Source organism: Lepus europaeus, chromosome 10 (genome assembly GCF_033115175.1).
Source record: "Lepus europaeus isolate LE1 chromosome 10, mLepTim1.pri, whole genome shotgun sequence".
Lineage (NCBI taxonomy): Eukaryota > Metazoa > Chordata > Mammalia > Lagomorpha > Leporidae > Lepus > Lepus europaeus.
The window spans coordinates 52,939,337-52,964,859 of record NC_084836.1 but is presented as its reverse complement, the minus strand read 5'-3'; the positions used below and the strand labels follow the sequence as shown (position 1 = coordinate 52,964,859).

Below are 25,523 nucleotides of genomic sequence, written 5' to 3'. Positions count from 1 at the left end.
TGAGAAGTCTAAAGACTTGGAGGTATTTTTGGCTGTTTGAAAAGAGAGCAGATCCCTTTGAAGAGCTCTAGCCTCACTCCCCCGCTCCCCAGCACCTGTGTCAGCTAAGGGCAGGCTCTGCTCCATGAGGCAAGAACAACTCACCAAGAGCCACCACAGGCGACAGCTGATCTGAGCACCAAGGCAGGCTCACTAGAATTTTATTCAAATGCGGGAAAAGGATGAATTATTTTTAGCTGGCAGTGACTGAAAGTGTTTGAACTTGAACATGAAATACCTGATGGTTTTTTGTTTTTTTTTTTTTGTTTTTTTGTTTTTTTTTTAGCAAAGGATTGTTTAGTATTCAAAGCGCCTTTGTAAAAAGGAACCTGAACACCAGGGATCAAAAGCTCACATGCCTTCAGATGGCATGGAATTAACACAAATGCCTGGAGTAGGACACTTGGGGTTAAATTGCTTCTAAAATCTTCCAGATTCCATAGCCTATTAGCATTCTGTGTGAATATAATAAAATACACACACACACAATTTTTGCAGGAGCCATATACTCCTTGAGTGGTTGATTTGGTAACCCTAATGTGCCCCAACAAAACTTAGGTGCAACTCCAATTGTGAGTACTGGTCATGGAAGCTGCTGTGTGTGAGTTATGGTTATTTTGTAAACCCTGGTAGCTGCATTGCTGCTGTCCAATGAATGCCTTTGCTTGGCTTTGCAACCTTCTCAGGAAAATGGGAACCATTTCTCTGTGACTGACAACTGTGCCATCCTGCAGCTCGCTGTCGTCATCCTTTTTTTTTTTTTTTGACAGGCAGAGTGGACAGTGAGAGAGAGAGACAGAGAGAAAGGTCTTCCTTTTGCCGTTGGTTCACTCTCCAATGGCCGCTGCGGCCGGCGCATCTTGCTGATCTGAAGCCAGGAGCCAGGTGCTTCTCCTGGTCTCCCAAGCGGGTGCAGGGCCCAAGTACTTGGGCCATCCTCCACTGCCTTCCCTGACTATAGCAGAGAGCTGGCCTGGAAGAGGGGCAACCGGGATAGAATCCGGCACCCCAACCGGGACTAGAACCCGGTGTGCCGGCGCCGCAAGGCGGAGGATTAACCTGTTAAGCCACGGCACCGGCTTCACTGTCATCCTTATGTGGTCTGCAGACCTGCCAAATCTGACCTCGCAGGATGAACAGTCCCCACCACAAACAACACTCACAATGCAGGTCCTGAAGGCAATCCCAAGAGGAGCTCCTACAGCATCCTAAGTAACAGGGACATCAATTTGAAAGACGCCTCTCAGCTCATCAGTGTTTTTTCACTTTCTCAACGTTTGCATACAAAAATGTATTAAAATCGCTGTTGATTACAAGGAATTTAGTTCTGAACTCTGATTAACCACTCACAGGTTGCATGGCCCTGGGAAAGTCACAAATCCTCTCTAAACTTCCGTTTTGCTCATCACTAAAATACTTAGACCTACTTTGGAGAGCCATAATGAACAAAACACACAGGAATGTCGCTAGAATGCTTCTTACAATGACAGCCAGAGAAGCACTCTAGAAGTAGTGGCTGTTGCCCTCTTTTTATGAATTAATAAATGACAAATGCACGTGTTATGCTCTGGATAATTTTCAGGTTCATCACGAGCCTTAGGAAGCTTTGAGAAGTAGTTGGATAAAATTAGAAAAATGAAGCAACAGACACCATTTCGTGTGGGCACGAGGCATCTGATGCATCTCACACACATCCAGAGGCAGACTGGGCCCACAGCGTGGATATTTTAAGGAAGTCGCTCCCCTGAACGTACAGAACATTCGAACCACTGGTCTGCCCCAAAACTTAACCGACCGCACCATTCCCAAAAGCCGCATGCCACTCATTTCTCTTAAAATCTAAGTCCTCTCTCACCATAAGAACGCCAGCAGCCCCCTCTGCTGGCCTAGCAGACTCAGTGAGCAAAACTCATTCACCAGCTCCCGCAATCACAGCTCACTCCCAGTCCTCAGCCACACAACTTTTTATCTGCTTCCCTTTCTGTGGGAGAAAGAACAGCAAATGGGATTCCTGAATTGCTAATCCAGGTAGTCGACTCTAAAACACACATTCCTTCCCATTTCAAACTTTCTGAAATCACATTGTGTCTTGTAATCCACAGAGCCTTACGCGCATCACCCAGCTGGCATCCGTGCGCAATTGTCCCTTCCTGTGCAGTCTTGAACTTGCTCATAACCATGAGTCATGGCATCTCTTCCATAGACTGTGGGCATGGTTGTTACTACAGCTGTGGAGTGCTGTTAAAATGTGTGTCAGAAACAAAAGTCAATGCATTTGCAGAACGGCACAAGACGGCAGTGGAGTGCAATTTGATATTCCAGAAGCAAGTATTTCCCTTTAGAGGCATGACCAAAATTGCACATAAACTTGAAATGCAACAACCAAGTACTAAAGGTTAAGAGAGTATTACATCATAGTTTAATCAGCAATGCTTTTTTCCCCCTCCCTTAGTACTGGAAAAAAAATAATGGTGCAATTTATAGCATATGGCATCTTTAATTTGTTGAAACAATGTTTAGGGGCCGGTGTTGTGGCATAGTGGGTAAAGCCACCGCCTGCAGTGCAAGCATCCCATATGGGCGCTGGTTCAAGACTTACCTGCTTTACTTCCAATTCAGCTCTCTGCTGAGGCCTGGGAAAGCAGTAGTCCTTGGGCCCCTGCACCCACGTGGGAGACCTGGAAGAAGCTCCTGACTCCTGGCTTCGGATAGGCGCAGCTCCTGCCATTGTGACCAACTGGAGAGTGAAACAGAGGATGGAAGACCTCTCTCTCTCTCTTCCTCTCTTTCTCTCTCTGTGTAACTCTGACTTTCAAATAAATAAGTAAATCTTTTAAAAAAAAATACAATGTTTAATAACCTCAGTGATTGGCATAATACCTTAGAGTCATAAATCCCAATATCAGTACAGCTAGTCATACATAAGAAGTAGGTGAATTTGCTTTAAATCAATTATCCTTTATTGAAAAAGGAAACTGAAAGCCAATACAGGTTAAATACACTTTATCCAAGATTCTTGGGACCAGATGTACTTGGATGTCAGAACTTTAGGATTTTAGAGTATTTGCATATACATAATGAGATATCTTGGGGATAAGATCCTCTATCCATGAAATTCATTTACATTTCAAATGCATCTTACATAGCCTGAAGGTAATTCCATGCAACATTTTTGGCGCACTTGTGTTTTGACTGTGACCTGTCCTGTGGGGTCAGGAGTGGAATTTTCCACTGTGGCGACATATCAGTGTTCCCAGGGCAGACTCTGGAGCACTCCAGATTTCAGATTTTTGGATTAGGGACGTCCAGCAGGTATGTTTTTTCCAGCAGAAACACAGAGGATATAGATAATAAAAAGTTGTCAAGAGAGGTAAATACATTCAGGACAATGATACCCTCGTTTTGTTGCTCTAGAAAAGGCAGATCCTGGGGCTGGCATAGAAGGTTCAGCCTCTGCTTGCAGTGCTGGCATCCCATGTAGCTGACAGTTCGAGTCCTGGCTACTCTGCCTCCTAGCCAGTTCCCGGCTAATGTGCCTGGGAAATCAGCAGAAGATGATCCAAGTGCTCAGGCTCCTGCACCCACGTGGGAGACCCAAAAGAAGCTCCTGGCTCCTGGCTTCAGCCTGGCCCAGCCCTGCTGGTTATGTCCATTTGGGGAGTGGACCACTGGATGGAAGACCTTTCTTTCTGTATTTTCTGTCTCACCTTCTCTCTCTATATATATATATATTTCTTCCTTTCAAAAAAGAAAAAGAAAAAAGAAAAGAAAGAAGGAAGGAAGGAAGGAAGGAAGGAAGGAAAGAAGGAAGGAAGGAAAGAAGGAAGGAAGGAAAGAAAAGGTAGATTCCGCTCTACTGGACAATTCCACTTGGAAACCTGTCCATCTTACATTCATGTTACCAGAAAAACAGAAGAGAAGAGGTCAGAGAAGGAATGAAGGTTGCTGCAGATGGCCTGCACGCCTGCACAGGGAGGGAAGAAGGTGTGGAACCAGGAGAGAGGCAGTGAACAAAAATTCTCCAAAACCCTTGGCCTGCGTGTCCTGGCTCTTGTACCCTGTACGTTTTATGTCTTCATTGTTCATGCATTCATTCACCAAATTCTCACTGAATGCCTGCATCTTCCAGGCTCTCCTAGGGCTTGGGGGATCCATCGGAAAACAGATCAGACAACATCCATGACTTCACAGCTGTTCTAGTGCTTAGGAGTGTGAGCAAGAAGAGGCAGACAGTGACTACATACAGCTGATATATGCTATGAGTAAGTTAGGAGGAGCTGGGAAATAACAGGTGTTTGGGGAAGAGTAGAATAGAGCAAGGAGACAGAGGTGCTGAGACGGGGATGGAGAGGATCACAAACAGGAAGCCTGTGAGAGGCTTGGATGCAAAGGTAACATCTAAGCCACAGTTTGCATGGACTATGGCTCAGAAACGAGGGAGTGAACTGACACAGGCTACCACGCGGGCAAACTTCTCAAACAGACTGGGTGCTAAGTGAAGCACGCCAGACAAGCAAGGGCTCATCCTGTATGACTGTGTTTATATGAAACATCCGGGATGAGTGGTAAGGACAGAAAACCGACGGACAGTTGCCCGGGACTAAGAGTGGGGAATGGAGGGGAATGGCTCCACAGTATGGGGTTTCCTTCTGGGGTAATGAAGATGGTTTGGAACTTGCTAGAAGTGGGGGTTGTACAGCATCATGAAGGTGCTGAATGTATCCAATTGTTCACTTTCAGATGGTTAATTTGATGTTATATGAGGTCCATCTCAATGAAAACAAATAGAATAGGAAGAGGGAAGGAAAGAGAAGGGGAGGGATGGAGAGAGAGAGAGAGAGAGAGAGCGAGAGAGAGAAGCAAGGAGAGCCCAGCTGCAGATGCAGGAAAGGAGGAAGAAACCACATCACAGTTGACTGCACAGTGAGCTGCTCGCGGTCCTGACACTTCTCTTGTACCATAGATAAAGAACATTTTCATCAGTGTTGTAAATGTAAGCTTTGTAGTATCTGTAGAAAAAAGAAACATTTTTAAGAAGAGAATCCAACCTCGTGTCGTTTTTAAAAACATTCAGATGTTTCAATGCTCTTTAAAGACGTGAAATCATGACGCAGCTATTTCTGTGTCTGTTGAATCAGAAATGAGTGAAGTTCAGAGAGGCCTTAAGTTTCATGTGGGACAGCTTAATGTTCCACAGGTGGAGGAACAATTTTTCTATCCTGAAATGCAAGGTGTGGGTGAATGCTTCTTTATATCTACAAATGCTGTTAGCCCTCGGAGCGGTCGGTGTTGCTCTGTTTTACCGAGACGGAGTCCCAGCCCCAGGGAAGACCAGCAGCACAGAGCTCTGGGAGACAGAGACTAATCTGTGTCCATCCGGCTACAAAGCCCATGTGTCTCCCACCTCCCACGTGGCCCCGCTGCACTGGAGAGCAGGTGACAGGGCAGATCCAAGATTGTGGCTGACACTACACTACCCCCTCCCTCCCTCCTGCAAATAAAGTAAGAAGCGTTAGCCCCTACAATGATGGATGGTGTGAATTATTAGGCCTCCACTGCTCTCCCCATCACTCTTAGCCCAGCAAAAGGGAAAAGAGGGAAAATGGGCACAAAACACCAATCCGAGAATCCTGCAGGGTTTTATCAAAAGGTGGATACTTTGAAAATAGCCTTTCCTCTTCAATTTCTAAGTGCACCAAGAAGAAGGGCCGCAGTGGTAACAGCAAAGATTGAGCGACAGTTAGTGGTCAGACTCTCAGAAAGAGATGCACGAGGGGGCCCCAAAAACTCTGGAAAAACAGAATTCAAAGGCGGCACATGTTTCCCACGAACTTGTGAAAGACCCCTGGGATCTTTTCTGTGAAAAGGTTGTGGCTGGTGCTCCTTTTCTTCCTGTGCCTGCGCAGCAACCAGCGTTGGCATCTGCTGGACTCTGCACAGGGTGAACAGTGCACATGAGCCTGAACTTGTGAGTCGCTAGCAACACGATCCCTCCCCCTAAGGGCTCCTCTTCGCACTCAGAGGAAAAGCCAAAGCCCTCTCTGGGGCCCAGCACCCGCTCTCCTTACTTTCTGGAGTTTTGCTCTGCTCCTCCCTCTTGCTCACCCACTGCAGCCACAAGAGCCCTCCCCTCCCCAAGCAGGTCTGTATCTGAGGGCCTTTGCACTTGCTGTTCCTTCTGCTGGAATGCTTATCCCCTAGGTATTTGCATAACTACCTCTTTCAACTCTCTCAGGTCTTGGCTCAAATCCTACCTTCCCACCGGGACTTTCCCTGGATGTCAGTCATGGGCCAAAGTGCATCCCCCACCTCAAGTTCATTGGTTGATGTCCTGACCCCTCCCCCCAGTACCTCAGAATGCAATTGCATTTGGAGAGGAGACACTTAAAGAGATGATTAAGATTAAATGAGATCATTAAGGCAGTCCAGTGCAATATGACTGACAACCTTCAGAGAAGAGCTCAGGACATAGACACAGAGGGAGGACCATGGAAGACCATCTGCAAGCCAGGGAGAGAGGCCTCAGAAGACACCAAACCTGCTGACACCTTGTTTTTGGACTTCCAGCCTCCAGAACCATGAGAGAATAAATTTCTGCTGCTGAAGTTTCCGGTCCCTGGTGCTTAATGACAGCAGTTTTGGCAATTGAGTCCAGCGCCCTTATTAGAATGAGCCCCACTCCCAGCGATGGCTGGGTATGGTCTGAGTGTGTGGCCCAGGGTTCAGGTGCTGGAAGCTTGGCCCCAGTGCAGCAGAGTTCAGGTGGTGGAACCTTTAACAGGTGGGTGGGGCTCCTGGAAGGTCATCAGGTCATGGGGGCTTCCCCTGCAGGAGGATCAGTGTGGTTCTCACAGGCATGAATTACTCATCATTCTTCAGAGAGCAGCTTGCTATAAAATGAGGCCACCCAGCCCACGTGGCCATTTCCAAGTCTGCTGCTTCTCTCTGCTGTGACAAAGCCAGGCAGGCCCTCACCAGAAGCTGGACAGAGGGGACGGCCCAATCTTGGACTTTCAGACCCTACAACTGTGAGCTAAACAAACCTCCTTATTTTGTGAAATACCCATCTCCATGTATTTTGTTATAGCAATAGACAATAGACTAAGATAGCCTCTCTCTGTTTTTCTTTTATTTTTCCCCAAGCCTTTATTATTATCTCACATGTGATGTATCTTAATTATGCATTTTGTTTACTATCTCTCTGACATCACTCTCAGCACAGAGATTTTCACCTACTTAATCCTTGCTGCTACCAGTTCCAGTGACCAGAGTGTGGTATGTGTTCAGTAGACACAGTAGAATCCCTGGGTACCCACTCACCCCAGAATACCCAGAAAGGACCAAAGGAAGTCAGGACTCTGATGAGGAGGGAGGAATGCGTGAGCATTTGACATGCAGGCAAGAACCACTGTTGTGGGAGGGCCTTTCTAGAGGTTTCTTCTTGACTCATTGCTGAGCTAGCTTCGGCAGCCACAAGCAGCTCTTTATCTTCTAATTTTGCAAAAGACAGAGAGAAAGAGAGAGGGAGAGGGCGAGAGAGAATGAAAGAGAGAGAGAGAGATCTATTGAGCCCACAGCGGGCATTCTTCCTCTGTGCTCATCACTGGTTCCTGTCTGGACTCTGCATGTCTAGAAATCAGACGTGTACGGAGGTCAGAGCAGCCGAGCAGCTGGGTGACATAGGAGCCTCAAGCAAAGCTCCACCCTGGCTCATGTTCACTACTTCTTTTTGTTCTGGGTCTGAAGTCTCATAACTTCCTGCATACCAGCTCTTCCCCTCACTGCAGTTAAACGCGTCTCTATTTCCTGATACTGCAGGCCTGAATAGTCTCTGCAGGGGAAAACCAACACTAAGAGGTCTGCTTTCTTTCCTGAAAACTTGTTTCAGGGCTAGTGTCTTTCAGTATTTCTGCACTGAAATGATGCATTTATTAATTCTTTCACAATATAGGGGCCAACACCGTGGCATGGTAACTTAAGCCTGTGCCTGGGGTGCTGGTATCCCGTATGGGCACCAGTTCGAGATCTGGCTGCTCCACTTCCTATCCAGCTCCCTGTTAATGCATCTGGGAAAGCATCAGAGGATGGCCCAAGTGCCTCGGCCACTGCCCCCACGTGGGAGACCCAGAAGAAGCTCCTGGCTCCGGATCAGCTCAGCTCAGCTCCAGCCATTGCAGCCATTTGGGGAGTGAAGCAGCAGGTGGAAGCTCTCTCTGTCTTGTCTCTCCTCTCTGACTGTAACTCTGCCTCGCAAATAAATAAATAAATAAATCTTTAAAAATGCAAATATGTGTGTATTTACTTATTGAGCACCTGTTCGGTGCCAGGCAATGTCCTATTGCACTGAGCAAAATAGAACACAACTCAGCACCTCTTGGAGTTTAGATTCATGGAGGAAACCGGCTCAGCCCAGATTCCCCTTGAGAATAGAAATCCAAGATGGCCTGTGGACTGATGCTCTAGCAGGGAACAGTGGGGGTGACAGGAAAGAGAAATGGGCCCGATAAGATGGGAAGCTAATTGGTGACCGTGCATGAGAGAACTGGTCATGCTTTATAGAGGGTGGCAGCTGTCTTTGGCCAGGTAGGATGTCTCCAGACAGGCCGTACACAAACACCACGCCTTGGTTCAAACCGGGGGGAAAAGAGAAGAGCATGAAAGTTACATGCCAGGGGCTGGTATTGTGGTGCACTGGGTAAAGCCACCACCTGAGTTGCTAGCGTCCCATGTGGAGGCCAGTTCGAGTTCCAGCTTCTCCACCTCCAGTCCATCTCCCTGCTAATGCACTTGGAAAAGCAGCAGAAGATGGCCCAAGTGTTTGAACCCCTACACCTACTACACCCACCTGAGAGACCTGGAAGAATCTCCTGACTCCTGACTTAGCCTGGCCCAGTCCTGGCTTTTGCAGACAATTGGGGATGAACCAGCATATGGAACATTTCTCTCTTCTCTCTCTCTCTCTCTGCAACTCTTTCAAATAAAATAACAACTTTTTTTTTAAAAAAAGGAAAGTGACATGCTAGCTTCCTCCCCTGCAGGCTGCCCCAGGGTGTGTTCACATCTTGCATCGCCATGACATTGGTCCCATCAGCAGCCAAAGGGAAGACAGAGTCTACAATCTGGTCCGTGGATGGCAATTTACAGAGTCCAGAGTGGCAGGAGGAACCAGAAATGATTATCACAGTGGCAGCTGAGAAGAAAAGCCAAGGGGCTTCAGAGGGTTCATATTATGACCAGAGATTTACTTTCTATTATTAAAAAAAAAATCATGGTCACCGAAACATAGGTAGCAGCAATGTAGGCTCATCCCTCGTAACTAATTCCTCTCTCTGCTGGGGATGTTGATGATGGGTGTCTGTGCGTGGGTAGGGCAGGGGAACTATGGGAACTCTCTGTGCCTTGTGCTCAATTTTACTGTGAACCTAAAACTCTACTAAAAATACAAATCTATTTTTTAAATGGCTAACAAGAAGAAATGGTACTGAACTTGTGGTTATAGTTCACTGTTCTGCAAGAGTAATTTGTGGCTGATAGGGAAATTTAATACAATTTTTGTTAACTCTGGAGTACACTCAAAGCCAGATACACTTGTCAATCTGCCATTCATTGCAGATCTTCTTAGTTCCCCACAAAACAATTCCTTTTGAATCTTCTTCAGAGTTTTGTTAGGTGTCAGTATGACTGGTGCCTAGCTCCATTATGGGAAAGGTTTTACTCTATTTTGCTCAGTGCACAGGATATTACCGGGCATCTAATAGGTGCTCAATAAATGAATACAGCCACACACACACACACACACACAAATTTGCACAGAAAATTAACTGTGAATGATTTAAGCTAGAAGTCAGAAAGCCATAACCCAAATATGGTTCACAGTGTGTTTTTGTAAGGTCTATGAGCAAAAACAAGGGTGGGGGGTGGGCATGGGTTTACACCTTCAAAATGTTGAGAAGGAGGAGGAGAGGGAGGAAAAAGAGAGGGAGACATATACAACAGAGACAACATGTGTGCCTAACAGATTTACTGTTTTCCTGTCCCCCAATAGTTTGCCCCAATCAGCCCATAAGTGCCATGAGCACATGAGCAGTATTTTTTAACTTATGTATTTCAAAGACAGAGTAACAGAGATAAACAGAGATAGAGATAGAGATAAATGGAGATGAAGAGAGAGAGAGTGAGAGATCTTCCATCCACTGGTTCACTCCCCCAAATGCCTGCAACAGCCAGGCCTGGGCCAGTCTGAAGCCAGGAACCAGGAACTCCACCCAGATCTCTGATGTGAGTGGCAGGGACTCAAGTACGTGGGTTATCATTCACTGCTTTCCCAGGTATATTAAAAGGGAGCTGGATCAGAAGCGGAATAACCAGAACTCAAATAGGCAGTCAACTATGGCATGCCAGTGTCCCAAGCAGAGGCTTAACCCACTGCACCACAACACCAGCCCACATGAGCAGTTTTTGGCCAAAAAGATGTGAGAAGTCTGCCAGGGGTGGGTCCATTTTGGGGGTGGAGCAAATAGGGAGAGGAGTGCACTTCATTTCTCTCTTATGAACATCCAGAAAGTTAGAGAATTCCACTTCCAGCCAAGATGGAATAACATAATTCTTCCACAAGGGTATGTGTCACACTCCTCATTTTCAGGACAAGGAATCTTCTGAATGAAGATTATGAAACAGTGAAGACTTACGTACAAGCCACCAGACACTGGAATCACTTTCTAAAGACAAAAGCATAGCAAGTTGGACAAAACCGAGGGAAGAAAGTACAAATGATGCTTCCATTGCTTTAGTCCAGGGACTCCCAGAAGCCTTCACACTTCACTGATTATCAGAAGTGGTCCAAGTAGGCTGGTCCCTGACAGTTAGAATGTCCCCTGGAGGTAACATCTCTTGTACGACTATATCAGAAGTGACTTAACTGCTTTCTATTTAGATTTCGAATTAATTTCATTCTATACCATCAGCAACATCAGCTTTCTGCTAATTCTTATGGGGCATTTGGTGATGGAAGTGTTTGTGGGTGTCAGAAAAGAAAGAGAAGATTACAGAATATTGGTGCCATGGAAAATCATCCCAGAGTGGATTAGGGACTGAGGCATTGTGGGAGCCAAATTCCTGATGGTCTACTCAACTCCATATTCCTTAGTCCCATCTGTAACTGAGACACTAGAAATAGAAAGCTGTACGCAATTAATGTTACCATCTGCTGGTCATTCCCTACTGTGTCAGCCCACACAACTGTGCCTCAGCCACAGTGAAACCCTGTCCTTCCGCCTGAGCACTCTGAGCACTCTGTCCCTTTCAGGCCTCCAATCCTTGGCTTACCCAAGTCCTCGAATACCTCTGTCTCCCTCCCAGGCATTTAATGAGCACCTATAATGTGCCAGGTATTTTTAGACCCCAGGGACACAAATGTGAACAGTTTCTGTCTTGACAAAGCTCTCAAAACAGACCCAGAACAAGTGATTAAATTGCCATGTGACAAATGCTAGGAGGGAGGTGCAAATCATGCCTTGAGAGTTCTGAAGGTGGAGCGATCAGCTATGCTCAGATTGCACATGGAAAGATAAAGGAAAAACTTCACAGAGATGACATTTGAATCTGTAGAAATCCTTTTCATCCTCAAAAGATCAGTTCAAATACACTTTGGCATCTTCCCCAATGATGAGCATCATCTTGTCAGCGCTGTCCTATAGTATATTTCAGTTCACCTGTGCCTGTGCCTTCGTGTGCTGGTTTTTCTCACAAAGCACCCAAATCAAATCTAACCGTGCACTTTCATAGCCCCTTGCACAGAATCTTGCATACCTGCTGATCCAAATAGTTGTTTACCGAACAGCAGCAATACTAAGATTCATAAAGCTCCTGGGCAGGCATTATACCTAAAAATAGCATCTGTAGCAAAGCCAAGATGAAAATATCACAGATGAAACAGCAGCTTAGAAAAGCATCTCACAGCATGGGGACTTTGAAAGACACAGCACCGACTGCAAAGGATACAACTGGCTGATTTCCAGGTAGCATTGAAGTGGAACTGCGCACACAGTTAAGACACAGGATGCAGAGAGTGACCCCAGATAGCTCCATATCACAGAAGCGAGGAAGGATGTGATTGCTAGAAGCACGTAGGGTAACCCTGAATAATATCAGCACTGCAACAGGGATGAGGAGAAAGGAGAAAGAAGGACCACACATAAGAGAGCCAGACTGGCCAGCACTGCGGCTCAATAGGCTAATCCTCTGCCTTGCGGCACCGGCACACCAGGTTCTAGTCCCAGTCGGGGCGCCGGATTCTGTCCCGGTTGCCCCTCTTCCAGGCCAGCTCTCTGCTGTGGCCCGGGAGTGCAGTGGAGGATGGCCCAAGTGCTTGGGCCCTGCACCCGCATGGGAGACCAGGAGAAGCGCCTGGCTCCTGGCTTCGGATCAGCGCGGTGCGCTGGCCGCAGCGCACCAGCTGCCGGCAGCCATTGGAGGGTGAACCAACAGCAAAGGAAGATCTTTCTCTCTGTCTCTCTCTCTCACTGTCCACCCTGCCTGTCAAAAAAAAAAAAAAGAGAGAGAGAGAGAGGCAGACAAGACACAAGGTTGAGGAAAGTCAGAATTATTTGGGTGCCATAATTCTCTCTGTGGGGGCCAGCTGCACCAGTTGAACAGAACCCGAAGGAGGGAGTGGGAATGAAAAGAGCGACAAGGGCGCAGAGAATGGAGCCAAGACAAAGGGCTGATCCAGGCTCGTTTATTCCAGCGTCTCAGCGATGTTCATACACAAAACAGACGGCACATCAAGGAAGCACGAAAGGTCAACAGGCATCAACACTTGCAAGCGGGTTCTCTGCAATACCAGCCAATTTCCACAGAATGGTTTTGCCCACCATCCTCCCTTGGCCTTGACTTGTCCAAAGGCTGCCTACATCTCCCCCTTTTTTATTTTATTGAGAATGGCCTCTGTCTTAGGTTGCCCTCAGTCATCTCTGTCCTTACCCATCATTGGTAACTCTGGCAGCTCGGCCTAGAGCCCTGTCTTAGGTTGGTACAGTATGCTGAGTGTCTTACCCATCTCTGAGGATCATTCCAGCTAGGCATTAAGCAAAAATCTTGGATGGACGAAATGTATGACCAAATAACAATTATCTTGATTACAAGGGAGGTTTGGTATGGAGTTTTAAATGATGAATCTCGGTCCATACAGACTGTAATGCATTTAGCATAAGTTGCAAAACACACAGAAGGCATCCCAAACAAAGCAAGAAAAGCAGCAACAGTCCAACATAGAGTAGAAACAAAGGGAGGGTCTGTGCATAGCAGCAAGTCCTGAATGTCCTGTTTCTAAGTGAATCCATTTTGCTAATCCCGCATCACGGGCACATTCAACGTGTAGTGTGACTGCGTGTTCCCCCAGGATGGAACAGCAGCAGCAGAGGCTTGCTCCGGCTCCCTCCCAAAGCCCCCAAGGACAAAGGGGGCTCATTGCTAAGATTTTAGGCAAGCAGTGCATCCCGTCTCGGATCCTGGTCAGAGAGCCGAGACACAAAGTATGCCCACCTGTTTATCAGAAACATTCCTTTATCCTCCTCCCAGGGAACTGGCCAGGCTCCCAAGGAGCAGGAGAAGGTCTTCTGGCAGACAAGTTACTTGTTTACCAGAGCCGAACCTAGATACAAGCCTCTCCATCCTAAAAATCTGTCCTCACATTCGGCCCTAGGGTTGCATGGAGGTGTAGGTGCAATTAACATGGGCTCGTTGCATCATAAGAATATAATACAAATTTCTCATACAAGTATACATCCAGTAATCAAATACAAAAATAATTCAATGTGTTTCAAGGACAAATTGAGACATATCCTAGGGGTAATCAACCTCTTGGGCACCCATGTCAGGGACATAAAAAACATCACCATTCCAATACAACAACTCAAGCTGCTGCAGACAGCCTGCGAACAGGCTGGACAATCCCATGGCATGGAGATCTGAGGCATTGTTTCTTGCTAAACAGACATGTTGAGGGGCAACCTCATAGAGTACACTGAAATTATTTAAAGGAAAGATGCTAAAGGGGCATAGATTAACAGAATGTTGCAATAGGCATGGCTCCATTGCTTTAAGGATACTATAGCAAGACGGTCCTTGATTAGTATCTTCACATTGATCTAAAGAGTAAGTAATATTTCTATTATCTATATAGTATCCTTCTAAGTGTGGTTGCATAAACATAGTATCTTAGATAGAGTTTGCCATATTTTGGGGTGATTTTCCATTATTTGTCATTGAGTTTTTTTCTTTTGAGTTAGGATATATATTACTCTAAAATCAGTGATTTGGGTTTCATTAAATATTTGCAACATTTCTTTTTGATAAGACAATAGATTTTCCGGTGGATGGAACACGGTGGGCAACCATTTAGCCATAATAGTAGTAGCCTCTTATTATCTGTAATTGCTACATTTTGGCAGGTTTGTAGAATCCTAACTATTTGCAGAGTATTTTGATTTACATTCTTTTGTAAAGCAAACCAAGCATAATCTGCCCAAGCATTCCTATCAGTAACAGGGGTAGAGTTAGTACATAATACAGAACAGAATGGGTAATATTGAATTCAGTGATGGAAGAATTACGTTGTTGTACTGCAGTCCAGACACTTTGTCACCACAATTCCTCATTTCACATAGTAATATTAACTTTACAACAGGTAACATTTACTTCAGCTGAAATATTTAAATACAGGGTGGGAGGTGTCCAGTGTACACTGATTTATATTTTTTACTCCCAGTGTAAGTAGTTACATTTTATCCAATTACTGTCAAATTCATCATGTAACACGGCTGGTTTGCAGGACAGGAGAAGGTATCTTGCAGGCAAGATCTTGTGTGATTCTTCCATCCCCACCTGTGGGTAACCATTGTCCTGGTGCCAAAGAACTGCAGGGGAGTTCCAGGAGTCCAAGCACAAGTGGTCCATATTCTGAAGACTTTCTTTCTGAATTTGTCAGTTTTGGGGCACGGTCTCACAAGGGAGTGGTTCTCCTGCCTGCGACGCCTGACTGCGCACCTCCTCGATTGTTTCCTGGAGGCTCTGTGTGGCCCACCGAACACTAATCTTTCCTTTTTGTGCCGATAAGGCTTCTTTTATCAGAGACCATAAAGAAAATGTGATAACAGGGAGATCATCAGGACCAAAAGCCTGCAAATGGGCATTTAACTCTTTTCCTAATAAATCCCAATGTTCTTCATCCACAACACCCTCTTCAGCAAACCAAGGACTAATTTTTTCAACAAATTGCTTTGCGGTTTGTCTCTTTAACCCTATTCCCTGCATCTGGAGCAAATTTTTAACAGCCTTAATTACCTCTCTTTTTCCTCGTGTTTGTCCCACATGGCCCCATCTACTGCTTACCAAGGATCACAGGTAGCGGGTACGCACCTACTCCTCCGCAGTAGCGAGCGGCAGCTTCCTTCCTTTTTCGGGGTTCCTCACGCAGTTCCCTCTATTCAGGTCCCTGTACAGGCGCCACCTGTGGGGGCCAGCCGCACCAGTCAAACAGAACCCGAAGGAGGGAGTGGGAATGAAAAGAGGGACAAGGGCGCAGAGAATGGAGCCAAGACAAAGGGCTGATCCAGGCTCGTTTATTCCAGCATCTCAGCGATGTTCATACACAAAACAGACGGCACATCAAGGAAGCACGAAAGGTCAACAGGCATCAACACTTGCAAGCGGGTTCTCTGCAACACCAGCCAATTTCCACAGAATGGTTTTGCCCACCATCCTCCCTTGGCCTTGACTTGCTGCCTACATCTCTCATCGCCTAGTGGGATAGTAGCCTGATGTCAAGATTGCCAAGAGGGCTGGGATCAGCCACAGAAAGGGATACGGGAACTCCCAGGGCTAAAAGGGAGAAAAGGGTCTTCAGTACCCCTTGGGACACAGTGCACACTGCCTAAGCACCTCTGTTTTCCTGTGGCGAAACCTGTGGGAGAAACACAGAGAATAATGTATTCAACAAAGTGTTTTAATTTTAAAAGCCAAGAGACTGTCATTTCTGATTATTATAGGTTCAAAAGCTTCCATACAACCCAGATATGCCAAAAGCTGGCTGGGTTTATTGTCAATAAATGAACTCACCTGAACTTTCAGGCGCCATCCTGCTGCTCCCTGGGGTTGGGGAGGGGTAAGAGAAGAAGGGTAAATGATTCAGAGTCCCAGCAGGAAACATGGCACATGCCTATGGGATAATGGAGAGGAGTTTAATAAGGGATTGGCTTTTGTTAAGGTGTGGAGTTTAGGGAAACCAAAGAGAAGCGGTGCAGTGCCATGGGGTTAACAATAACTAGGAGCCTTTGGTGGCCAGGATTGAGAACAATTTATGGGAAAGGAGAAAGGGAGCTAAATGAAGAAGGGCTGTACCAGGAGCTGGGGCTTTTCAGAGAGGTATCCTCATGTTCTGGATGGCAGCCTGGCAGGAAGGCTCCCCAGAGAATCAATACCCTGACCCTTTAAACACTAACCCTTCAATCTCCTGCTAACTTCTCCTTTAGCCAGATGAAATCAAAAGCCAGAGAGAAATCATGCATGTCAGGCAATCCATCTATGTCAGCCTCTCTGGACACAAAGAAGCATGAAAAAAGAGCAGGAAACCAGATGACCAAATGGGCACAACTGGTTCTTTTTGTCCTCAACATCCACTCTTGTCTTTATCCTGGTGGTGATGGGGGGAAAAAAAAAAAAAGGTATGTTTCTTACTCAAGAAACACATAGAATCTCATCAGCTACCAATATATCATAAGAAGGTAATGTCGGTGTGGTCACATTCCCACTAAAATATTAGTCAACGAAAGTATTCTTCATGTAAGCTGGGATAGAGAAGAAAGATCAAGCAACTCCCTCAAAGAAAGCATATCAGCTCTGGCTTCTGCTTGCAATGCTGTCCGCGGACCAACATTTAATAACTGTGGACTTCACTCATTCCACTTCCCTTTTCCCTCTGTCTGCAACTCAGCAGGACGAAGACCTTCATCTGATAAAGTGACTTAACCCTTCATTCCTGTGGAAGTGAATTAGAAGAACCTAATGATCCTGTCTCTTTGGGGTTGATGCAGTTTTCCTTTGGTGAGACTCTTGAGCTAGGGGGTATTACAAGACATCCTAGTGACTCCCCATTGTCCAGTTACTGTCCACTTAGCCTTCATGGTGTAGCAGCAATGCAGTTTCCTCTTGGTGGTCAAGATCTCAGTCTTATCCACTTTTTTTTCCAACAGTGACCAGGACACTTGGGTTTGCTCTGGTCCCAATAGGACTCACTTGGAAGAAGAGAGGAAAAAGCTTAAAACCTTATTTTCTCTATAAATAACTACAATTTCATCATCCCTGAGGTCTAATGTTGATATTTCTCAGCATTTGGAGCTCAAACCTGAAAGTATAAACTCCTCATGTGAATGTGCAGTTTACATAAGTGCTCACCCCTCAACACCAGACATGACCAAATCCTGCAGGAATTAGGCAGGCAACTGGTGGGTGACCTGTGGAATAAACCCAAGGAAACTCTTCAGGCTGCTAACCCCTGACTTCTAACTTTCACTGATTCTGAGTTTCTACAAAAGCCCTATAGAGTCTCTAGAAGCCCTTCCCCCAAGAAATGGCTCCACACTGGCACCCTTTGTCTATCCTTCTGGGTAGGGTTAGCCCAACCTTTTTCTCTACCTCTGCTCTCTTCTCAGTACCACTGTACAAATGTTAAAGATACATAATTCACTCTCACTTCCTCTCTCTTTCTCTCTCTCCCTCTCTGCCCATCTTCCACCTCCAGGACTTCTCTATCAGTGTGAAACTTCACTGGTAGATACAGACAGCTTCCTTGTTATTGTATTGCCTTATTTACAGGAAAACCAGAGAACATCCTCCCCTAATAGCCTTGAAACAGAACTACAACTGGCCGGCGCCACGGCTCACTAGGCTAATCCTCCGCCTTGCGGCGCCAGCACACTGGGTTCTAGTCCCGGTCAGGGCACCGGATTCTGTCCCGGTTGCCCCTCTTCCAAGCCAGCTCTCTGCTATGGCCAGGAAGTGCAGTAGAGGATGGCCCAAGTGCTTGGGCCCTGCACCCCACGGGAGAAGCACCTGGCTCCTGGCTTCGGATCAGCGCGATGCGCCGGCCACAGCACACCAGCCATGGTGGCCATTGGAGGGTGAACCAACGGCAAAAAGGAAGACCTTTCTCTCTCTCTCTCTCTCTCTCTCACTGTCCACTCTGCCTGTCAAAAAAAAAAAATTAAAAAAAAAAAAGAGAAGAACTACAACTGGTCCTCTCCAACAAGAGGGGATGTATGTATTTCTCCCCAGCAACACCACTTCTTTCTCTTATCCACAAATTGCTGATAACACTGAGGGATTCCTTTTGATGCCCTGTTTTTCCTTATGTGCAGAATCAACACAAATATAGGCACTATAACAAGAAGTCTTGAATCACATAGACGGGGCTCAATGAGCTCAGCTACTTGGAGTTATAATATATTCATGCTTCCATTTTTCTTTTATTTGTAAAATGGGGATAATACCAAGAGTTACCTTATTTTGCTTAGAGTCAAGAATGAAATTATGAGAGTGATCACATGATGGTGATGATATTCAAGGAGAAAAATCACAAGCCACAATACTTAGGATGTCCACATGTTTATTAAGATCACATAATAGCTCCATAATTATTGTCAAAATATTAATATTAGACTTTTACTCAAGTGGTAATATGAAACATCATTTCTATAAATAAACCCACATAAATAAAATGCATATGTATAATAAATACATTTATAAATATAAAGTACTGATTATAGATACATGAAGTTATTTGAGATTTTTTTTCCTAAAGGAATGGGAAGTAATCTTTTTGGTGGAAATAGATAATTGCTTAAAAATAAGTTATTTTCTATGTATGAAACACTTGTTTCAAGAAAATGTCATTGATAAATCACTTTTTGCTTGGGAAAGCTACCTTCTGGTCTTATGGACAAAAGTGGCATCGATTTCCTTATGAAGTAAGGAGAGGTTTGTTTGGAATCTACCTATGAAGAGTTTCCAGTTTTCCTTTTAGTAAAAAAAAAAAAAAAAAAAAAAAAAAAAAAAAAAAAATCGCTCCAGAAACCTTATTGAGATTCTTAACAGGCACAAAGGTGAGTTAACTCATTTTCCAGGTTTGCTGTGATGAAACGCAGGCAGTTCTCAGGGCCATAAACAGCAGATCCAGTTCTCCAATTGCTTTGATCTCTCCACTCTCTCCAAGCTGGGAAAATAAGAATACAAAAGTATTTATATCAGATTTTCTAAAGAGAAACAAATTAGAGGCAAATGGTGTGCTTAGCTTGCTGGAGATAGCAAACAAGTTTTAGTGTACTGCAAAGGAACAATAATAATAATAATAATACCCTTTTAGCAGGAGCTTAATATGATTTGGCAAAGACCTTAAATTGCGGCTATGTGAGCTGAGAGGGCACGAATAGGCATCCATCTCCGTTGTACCTCACACTAATGAAGTTGTGGAAGGGTGTGCTAATTAGGTGGATTGACTCTTTCTGCAATGTCTACATATATTAAAATATCACATTGTGTGCCCTAAACATACACAACTGTTCTTTGCCAACTAAGAATAAATGAAAACACTTAATGGGGGGGAGGGGTATAGCAGAGGGTTGCCCACATCTTCCTAACCAGAATAAGCAGATGGAAGTTATGCTGAGATCAGTGGGTCCTGAGTACCACCCACTATGGCTTGCCCTGCCACGTGGCCCACAACAGTCTATGACCAAGTATTGACAACAATTCAGTTCAAACAGCCTTGAATCAAAAGTGCACATTTATCAATCCTTGGGCTTTTTCTGCTCCCATCTTCTTGACAAAGAAAAACAAATAGACTTTCACTTTTGTGGGGAAAACACCAAATATATCCATTCTGGTTGCTTTAATTAACTAAAGCCAGATGCAGGTTTTAATATTCCTTCTCTTCCCTTCCTTCCAAGCTGTATGCAGATAAGGCTCTTAAACTCAGTGGGAGAAAAAACCCAAATTCAAGGTCAAAGCATTGTCTTCTGAAAGTCTCCTGGTCTGTTACACCTACTCTGGATTATTTCAGGAAAAATCCCATCTGGCATCTCATATCAGAACACCTATTCCAATCCAAGCTGTTCTATTTTGCATCCAGCTCCTGGCTATTGTGCCTGGGAAAGCAGCAGATGGCCCAAGAACTTGGGCCCCTGCCACACATGTAGGCGACCTGAATGGAGTGCTGGCTCCTGACTTTGACCTGGACCAGTTCTGACTGTTGCAGCCATTTGAACCAGCGGATGGAATTATCTACCTCTCTCTCTCTCTCTCTCTCTCTCTGCTCTCCCACTCTCTGTGTCATTTTGCTTTTCAGGTAAATAAAATAAATCTTATTTTTAAAAAAGAAGGAAACACCCCATCACCATTGTCCTCTATATTTTGTTTTCTTGATCTCCACCATCCCACCTTTCCATCCCTTTGACTTATGCCAAAAGATTTCATATATATATATATATATATATATATATATATATATATCAAAGACTCCCAAGCCTATGAGGAATTGTCGAGCTCATTGGGCCTTATCATGTGTCCTGCATTCTACACTACTACTACTACTACTACGCCAGCCCCCTGCTTTGATCTCCATGGACTTTGATCATCCCAAGACTGCCCTCTTAATTCAGACAGCTCTGACCAGTTTTTCCACCCATTGAGTTCTCCCTTCGTAGCCTCTCTCTCTCTTGCCTGTACTTCCTGAAGCTACAGTGAAGGCAACACACAATCATCCTTCCATATGGCAAACCACTGCACTTGTCAATTGGGTGCTCTCAAGACACTCAAAATGGATTAAAGGCTTTTAAAAAAAAATCTCTTTTCCCACACAGACCACCATGAGATTTGTGCCTCTCACATTTTACTTTTCTGAAGACAACTAAGTAAGCTGACCTCAGGGATTTTTTTTTTTTTTAATGAGAAAAGCAAAGCCTGCCTTGGGCCTGCCAACATTCAACCCTTCATGTCTAGGGAAGAGTTCTCTAGCGAGAGGCCTAAGCATCACCATGAAAAACCACAAAGCCTGCAATTATCAAAGGAAGAAACAGTCATAGCCATCAACATGAGCTCAAGAAGAAACACTTTTTCAAAAAACCAAGATAGGAAAAAGGGCTTGAGATTAAGTAAGTGACTGAAAATTCTATCAACTCAGAGCCCTCCTGTTTCTGTGCATGTATTTGCACCTGCTTATAAAAGCGTCGCTTTGACTGCTGCAAATCATTCCTCTGGTCTGGGGGTGAGTGACAGCTGCTAGAGTGAGCCTTCCACAAATGGGCGACCTAGTGGGACCAATCGCCATCAAAATGTACACCAGCTCGTGGTAGAAAGATGGTAGCCAGGGGTTTGTTGAGAGGGAAGGAAGAAACCAGAAAGAAAGCAAAGGAAGAGTGGAAGAAAAGAATTTCAATTCAGACTTTCACTTCACTAGAATGAACCCATAACTAATATTTTCACTTTATTTGAAAAAATATAAAAGAAACCAGGGCCTCTAGTTTTGCTTTTAAATGAAAATCCATTTTGTTACAGGCTATTATGTCATGATAATTCAGTGAAAGTATCAATGATTCAGAAATTCTGCCTATATGCAAGTTCAGTTCTCTTGTTACTGTCATTCTGGGTTTCATTTCACCAAGTTTCAGAGCATCAGATTAATGGCTTCTAAAACTGTTTCAAATGAATTTGTCCCCAGGTACTTTTCTGCTTTTGAACAAGTGCTTCTTCAGATTCCATGAGTCCATAGGAACATGAAATTTTGCTAATAATCACTACTCTAAGTCTAATACTTAATACATATTCTCCCAGGCAAAGTGCAGGACTGGAAGCCAGGACACCTGCATTCTAACCATAGCTCTACCATGGCCTTCCCCAAGAAGATGGGATGGTAAAAGTAGATGACCCGGCCGGCACCACAGCTCACTAGGCTAATCCTCTGCCTGCAGTGAAGGATGGCCCAAGTGCTTGGGCCCTGCACCTGCATGGGAGACCAGGAGGAAGCACCTGGCTCCTGGATTCGGATCAGTGCTGTGCACCAGCCATAGCGGCCATTTGAGGGGTGAACCAATGGAAGGAAGACCTTTCTCTCTGTCTCTCTCTCTCTCACTGTCTAACTCTGCCTGTCGAAAAAAAAAAAAAAAAAAAAAGTAGATGACCCAACTTCCCAGGCATTTCTAGAATTCTATGACAGGTAAAATTTGGAAATGTATTTATAGATAGGTGATAGATCAGACAGAAGGATAGAAAGACGACAGAGGCACACATCTAAATATACATGCATCTAAGCAATCCACTTGATGTTAAAAGACTCAAGTTTTAAAAAAAATCACAAAGTGAGAGGAAAAAATAAGATAGAAAAGCATTGTCTCTCCCATTGGCTGACTTAGCAGTAACAGATATCAACATCACCTGGTTCACTGTGTCCTTCAGCTGCTGCACATTCCGCTGGATATGCTGGTCATCGCCTTCAATATGCTACGAATCGAAAACAAGAGTCACTATTTCAACGTTGCTGAAATGTTGTGAACCTCAACACGCATCTGAGGTACGTGACAATGCACCTGGATTTAAAGCTCTTAGTAATTTCGCCCACAATGACCTACATCTCCCCAGTGACCTAGATTTTTCTTCACTTTTCAATTCCCTTGGACACCCAAATCCTGTCACTTCTCTTACAGATGAAGAGAGTATCTCCTCATCTTTAGGAAAACCTACTGTGGTTTAAGTTGGTGGAAAGCGTGTAACGGAGTATGCAAAATCTGTCAGGAATAAAACCCTAGCAGGACCTCATCAAAACTGTGCTCAGTACAAGAAATATTGGTAAAAGCGCTATGCAAAAAAGGTGATTCCCCCTCAGTAAAGAGCAGGGCCCCCTCACCCTGCCCACTCTGCTCCAACCTGTTTCCATAGTTTTCAATGTCCAAGGGCACCAAGTTGACCCTCCTCTGATTTTGTCATTTCACATGACTTTTTTTTCTTTTTTCTTTTTTTCTTCTTCTTTTTTTTTTTTTTTTTTTTTTTTTGACAGGCAGAGTGGACAGTGAGAGAGAGAGACAGAGAGAAAGGTCTTCCTTTGCCGTTGGTTCACCCTCCAATGGCCGCCGCAGCCAGCGCACTGCGCCGATCCGAATCCAGGAGCCAGGTGCTTCCTCCTGGTCTCCCATGCGGGTGCAGGGCCCAAGCACTTGGGCCATCCTCCACTGCACTCCTGGCCCACAGCAGAGAGCTGGCCTGGAAGAGGGGAAACCAGAACAGAATCCAGCACCCTGACCGGGACTAGAACCCAGTGTGCCGGTGCCGCAGGCGGAGGATTAGCCTATTGAGCCGCAGCGCTGGCCATTTCACATGACTTTAAAAGGGGAGCAGTCTTCGCCCACCCACCACCACCGTTAAACTTTGCCACTTTCTCCTTCTTCTACTTTCTCCTGGCCATCCCTGCTCCGACAGCTTATACTCAATGAGGCCATTTTCACATCTAGACCTTTTCCTTACAGCTCTCAACACGGTTCTCATCCTACAGAACCTCAGTTGCTTCCCACCCAGGGACAAACAAATGAGCCTTCTCTACACTGGTCTCCCAGGCCCTCTCACCACCACAAAAGCCAAAATGTAAAGCAGGGAAAGCAAAAACAAAGCTTCCATGATTCCAAGTGACTCTGAGAACAGGGAGACACTTCACTGCCAGCCTAGGGGTAGGAGAAAGGGTGAGGACTGCGGGAAAGGAGCTGTATATGAAGGAGGAGGGAAAAAGGTGGTTACGAGTAGGCAGACACAGGCTGAGAAAACTTACACATTGGCTGAGATTGTTGCTAAGCTTGTCCAGGAAGGACAGCACCTGCTGCATGTAGGGCTGGAATCTATCAGACCTGGGGAACAGCACTTCTTTAAGGGTAAAGTTGAGCACGTGCTTCATCAGATAGCAGCGCTCTTCATCCTGCAGGTAGAAGCAAACAGCAAGGGTCACATCAGGGGACATCCAGAAGATACAATCCCTCAACCCCACTGATCCAAGTACTGTGGATGACCTGGAGCCCTGCTCATTACAACAACAGCTTACATTGACTCCATGAAACAGTTCTTTCCCAATAAGACGAACATCTGTGTTGTTATCTGCCGAATTGGCCTGGAAGAGAAGAAAAGGCGAAGTGTCCAGACATTGAAGAGACAGAAGAAATGTCTGTAAGTGAAAATACGCTCCATCCCCTTTCCCCTCCATAAAGACTAAAGACAGCATGCAGATGCGTGCTTGAGTTTCTATGAATACAGAGAGGAGTAAAGACAGAATCGGTTATCAGATGTTCTACTGAGTGCTCCTCATTGGGTAAAACTCAAGGTATGTCTCCTTAAGGCCAAAATGAAAGGAAAGAGTCCTGGTAAAAAATCGAATCCCTGGAGTTTTTGAAGAGCCATAAAAAAGTATCTCCTTGTGGGGATAAATGATGGCTTCTTAAAGATCTTCAAAATGTTCTGAAGAACATTTCGAGAACTACTTGGGTTCCAAGAAGATACAGTGAGAAAGACAGAGATGAGCACCTCCTTAGCCAGCATGAAGGTGAGGTTGGTGATATAGGATGTGAAGTTGGACTCGTCAAGCCTGCAGTGGGAGCTGATAGGCAGAGCAGCTCCTCCGTGTGCCATCAGGGCCATGAGCAGGAGGCCACTGGCTCCCAGCCCCATCGGGAAAGAGATCACAGACTTCTGCAGGGTAGCCATTGCAGACAACTCCAACTCGAACAATGGGCGAGCAGGCAAGGAGAACCTGGTACCAAGAGAACAAGAGCAGAGACAACATGACGGAACAAACTTAGCAGAGAGATCCCACACCGCAGAAAGCAGTCGCACCAAGTTTGCTCAGACACTCACCTGTCTGGGTGATTCTGCTTGTGATGGGGAAGGTAGAAGAGAGTGCTTTTATAGCCCCCCAGGACACCACATTTTTTTATTGTGAAAAATATGACATCAGCAATTATCTAATTTCCAGTACTGTCTTCTGAGAACTACATAACCACCCTCGGAGCCCACAAAATACCGCCTCCCAACCTTCCCAACGTGAGACGCATTTCCCTAAAACGTCACTAGTAAGGCCCAGAGGGTACTTTTACAGACAAATCCCAGAAATTTTCTCAACTCTATATATTTTTTCAAAGAAAAGAATTGCTTTGTCTTAGTAGATTCCAGATTTAGTATAGCATTCTTTGATCTCCGGTAGTAACTGAGTAAGCATTTTGGTCATGGACTGATCTTCCTATCAGCTTTGAAGATTCTTATCTTGTTAGAGGTGACCAGAAAAAGAAATGACCCATATGTTGTATAATTTGCTTTCAAATAAGCAGTTATAACAGATTGGAGATTATTCCATGTTTTAACATAGTTATGTCTTTTTTTTTTAACATGCTGAATCCTACACCAGA

The 25,523-nt window shown here is 45.1% G+C and overlaps 1 protein-coding gene across 1 annotated transcript; it reads right to left on the bottom strand.

The window, feature by feature from the left end:
• Positions 1–19,201: 19,201 nt before the first annotated feature.
• IL22 (interleukin 22) lies at positions 19,202–24,825 on the bottom strand. Its single transcript, XM_062202460.1, has 5 exons — positions 24,646–24,825; positions 24,170–24,235; positions 23,903–24,046; positions 22,522–22,587; positions 19,202–19,306 (listed from the first exon to the last, which is right to left on the bottom strand). Exons 1-5 carry the CDS (start codon positions 24,823–24,825, stop codon positions 19,202–19,204), a joined length of 561 nt encoding a protein of 186 aa, XP_062058444.1.
• Positions 24,826–25,523: the final 698 nt, after the last annotated feature.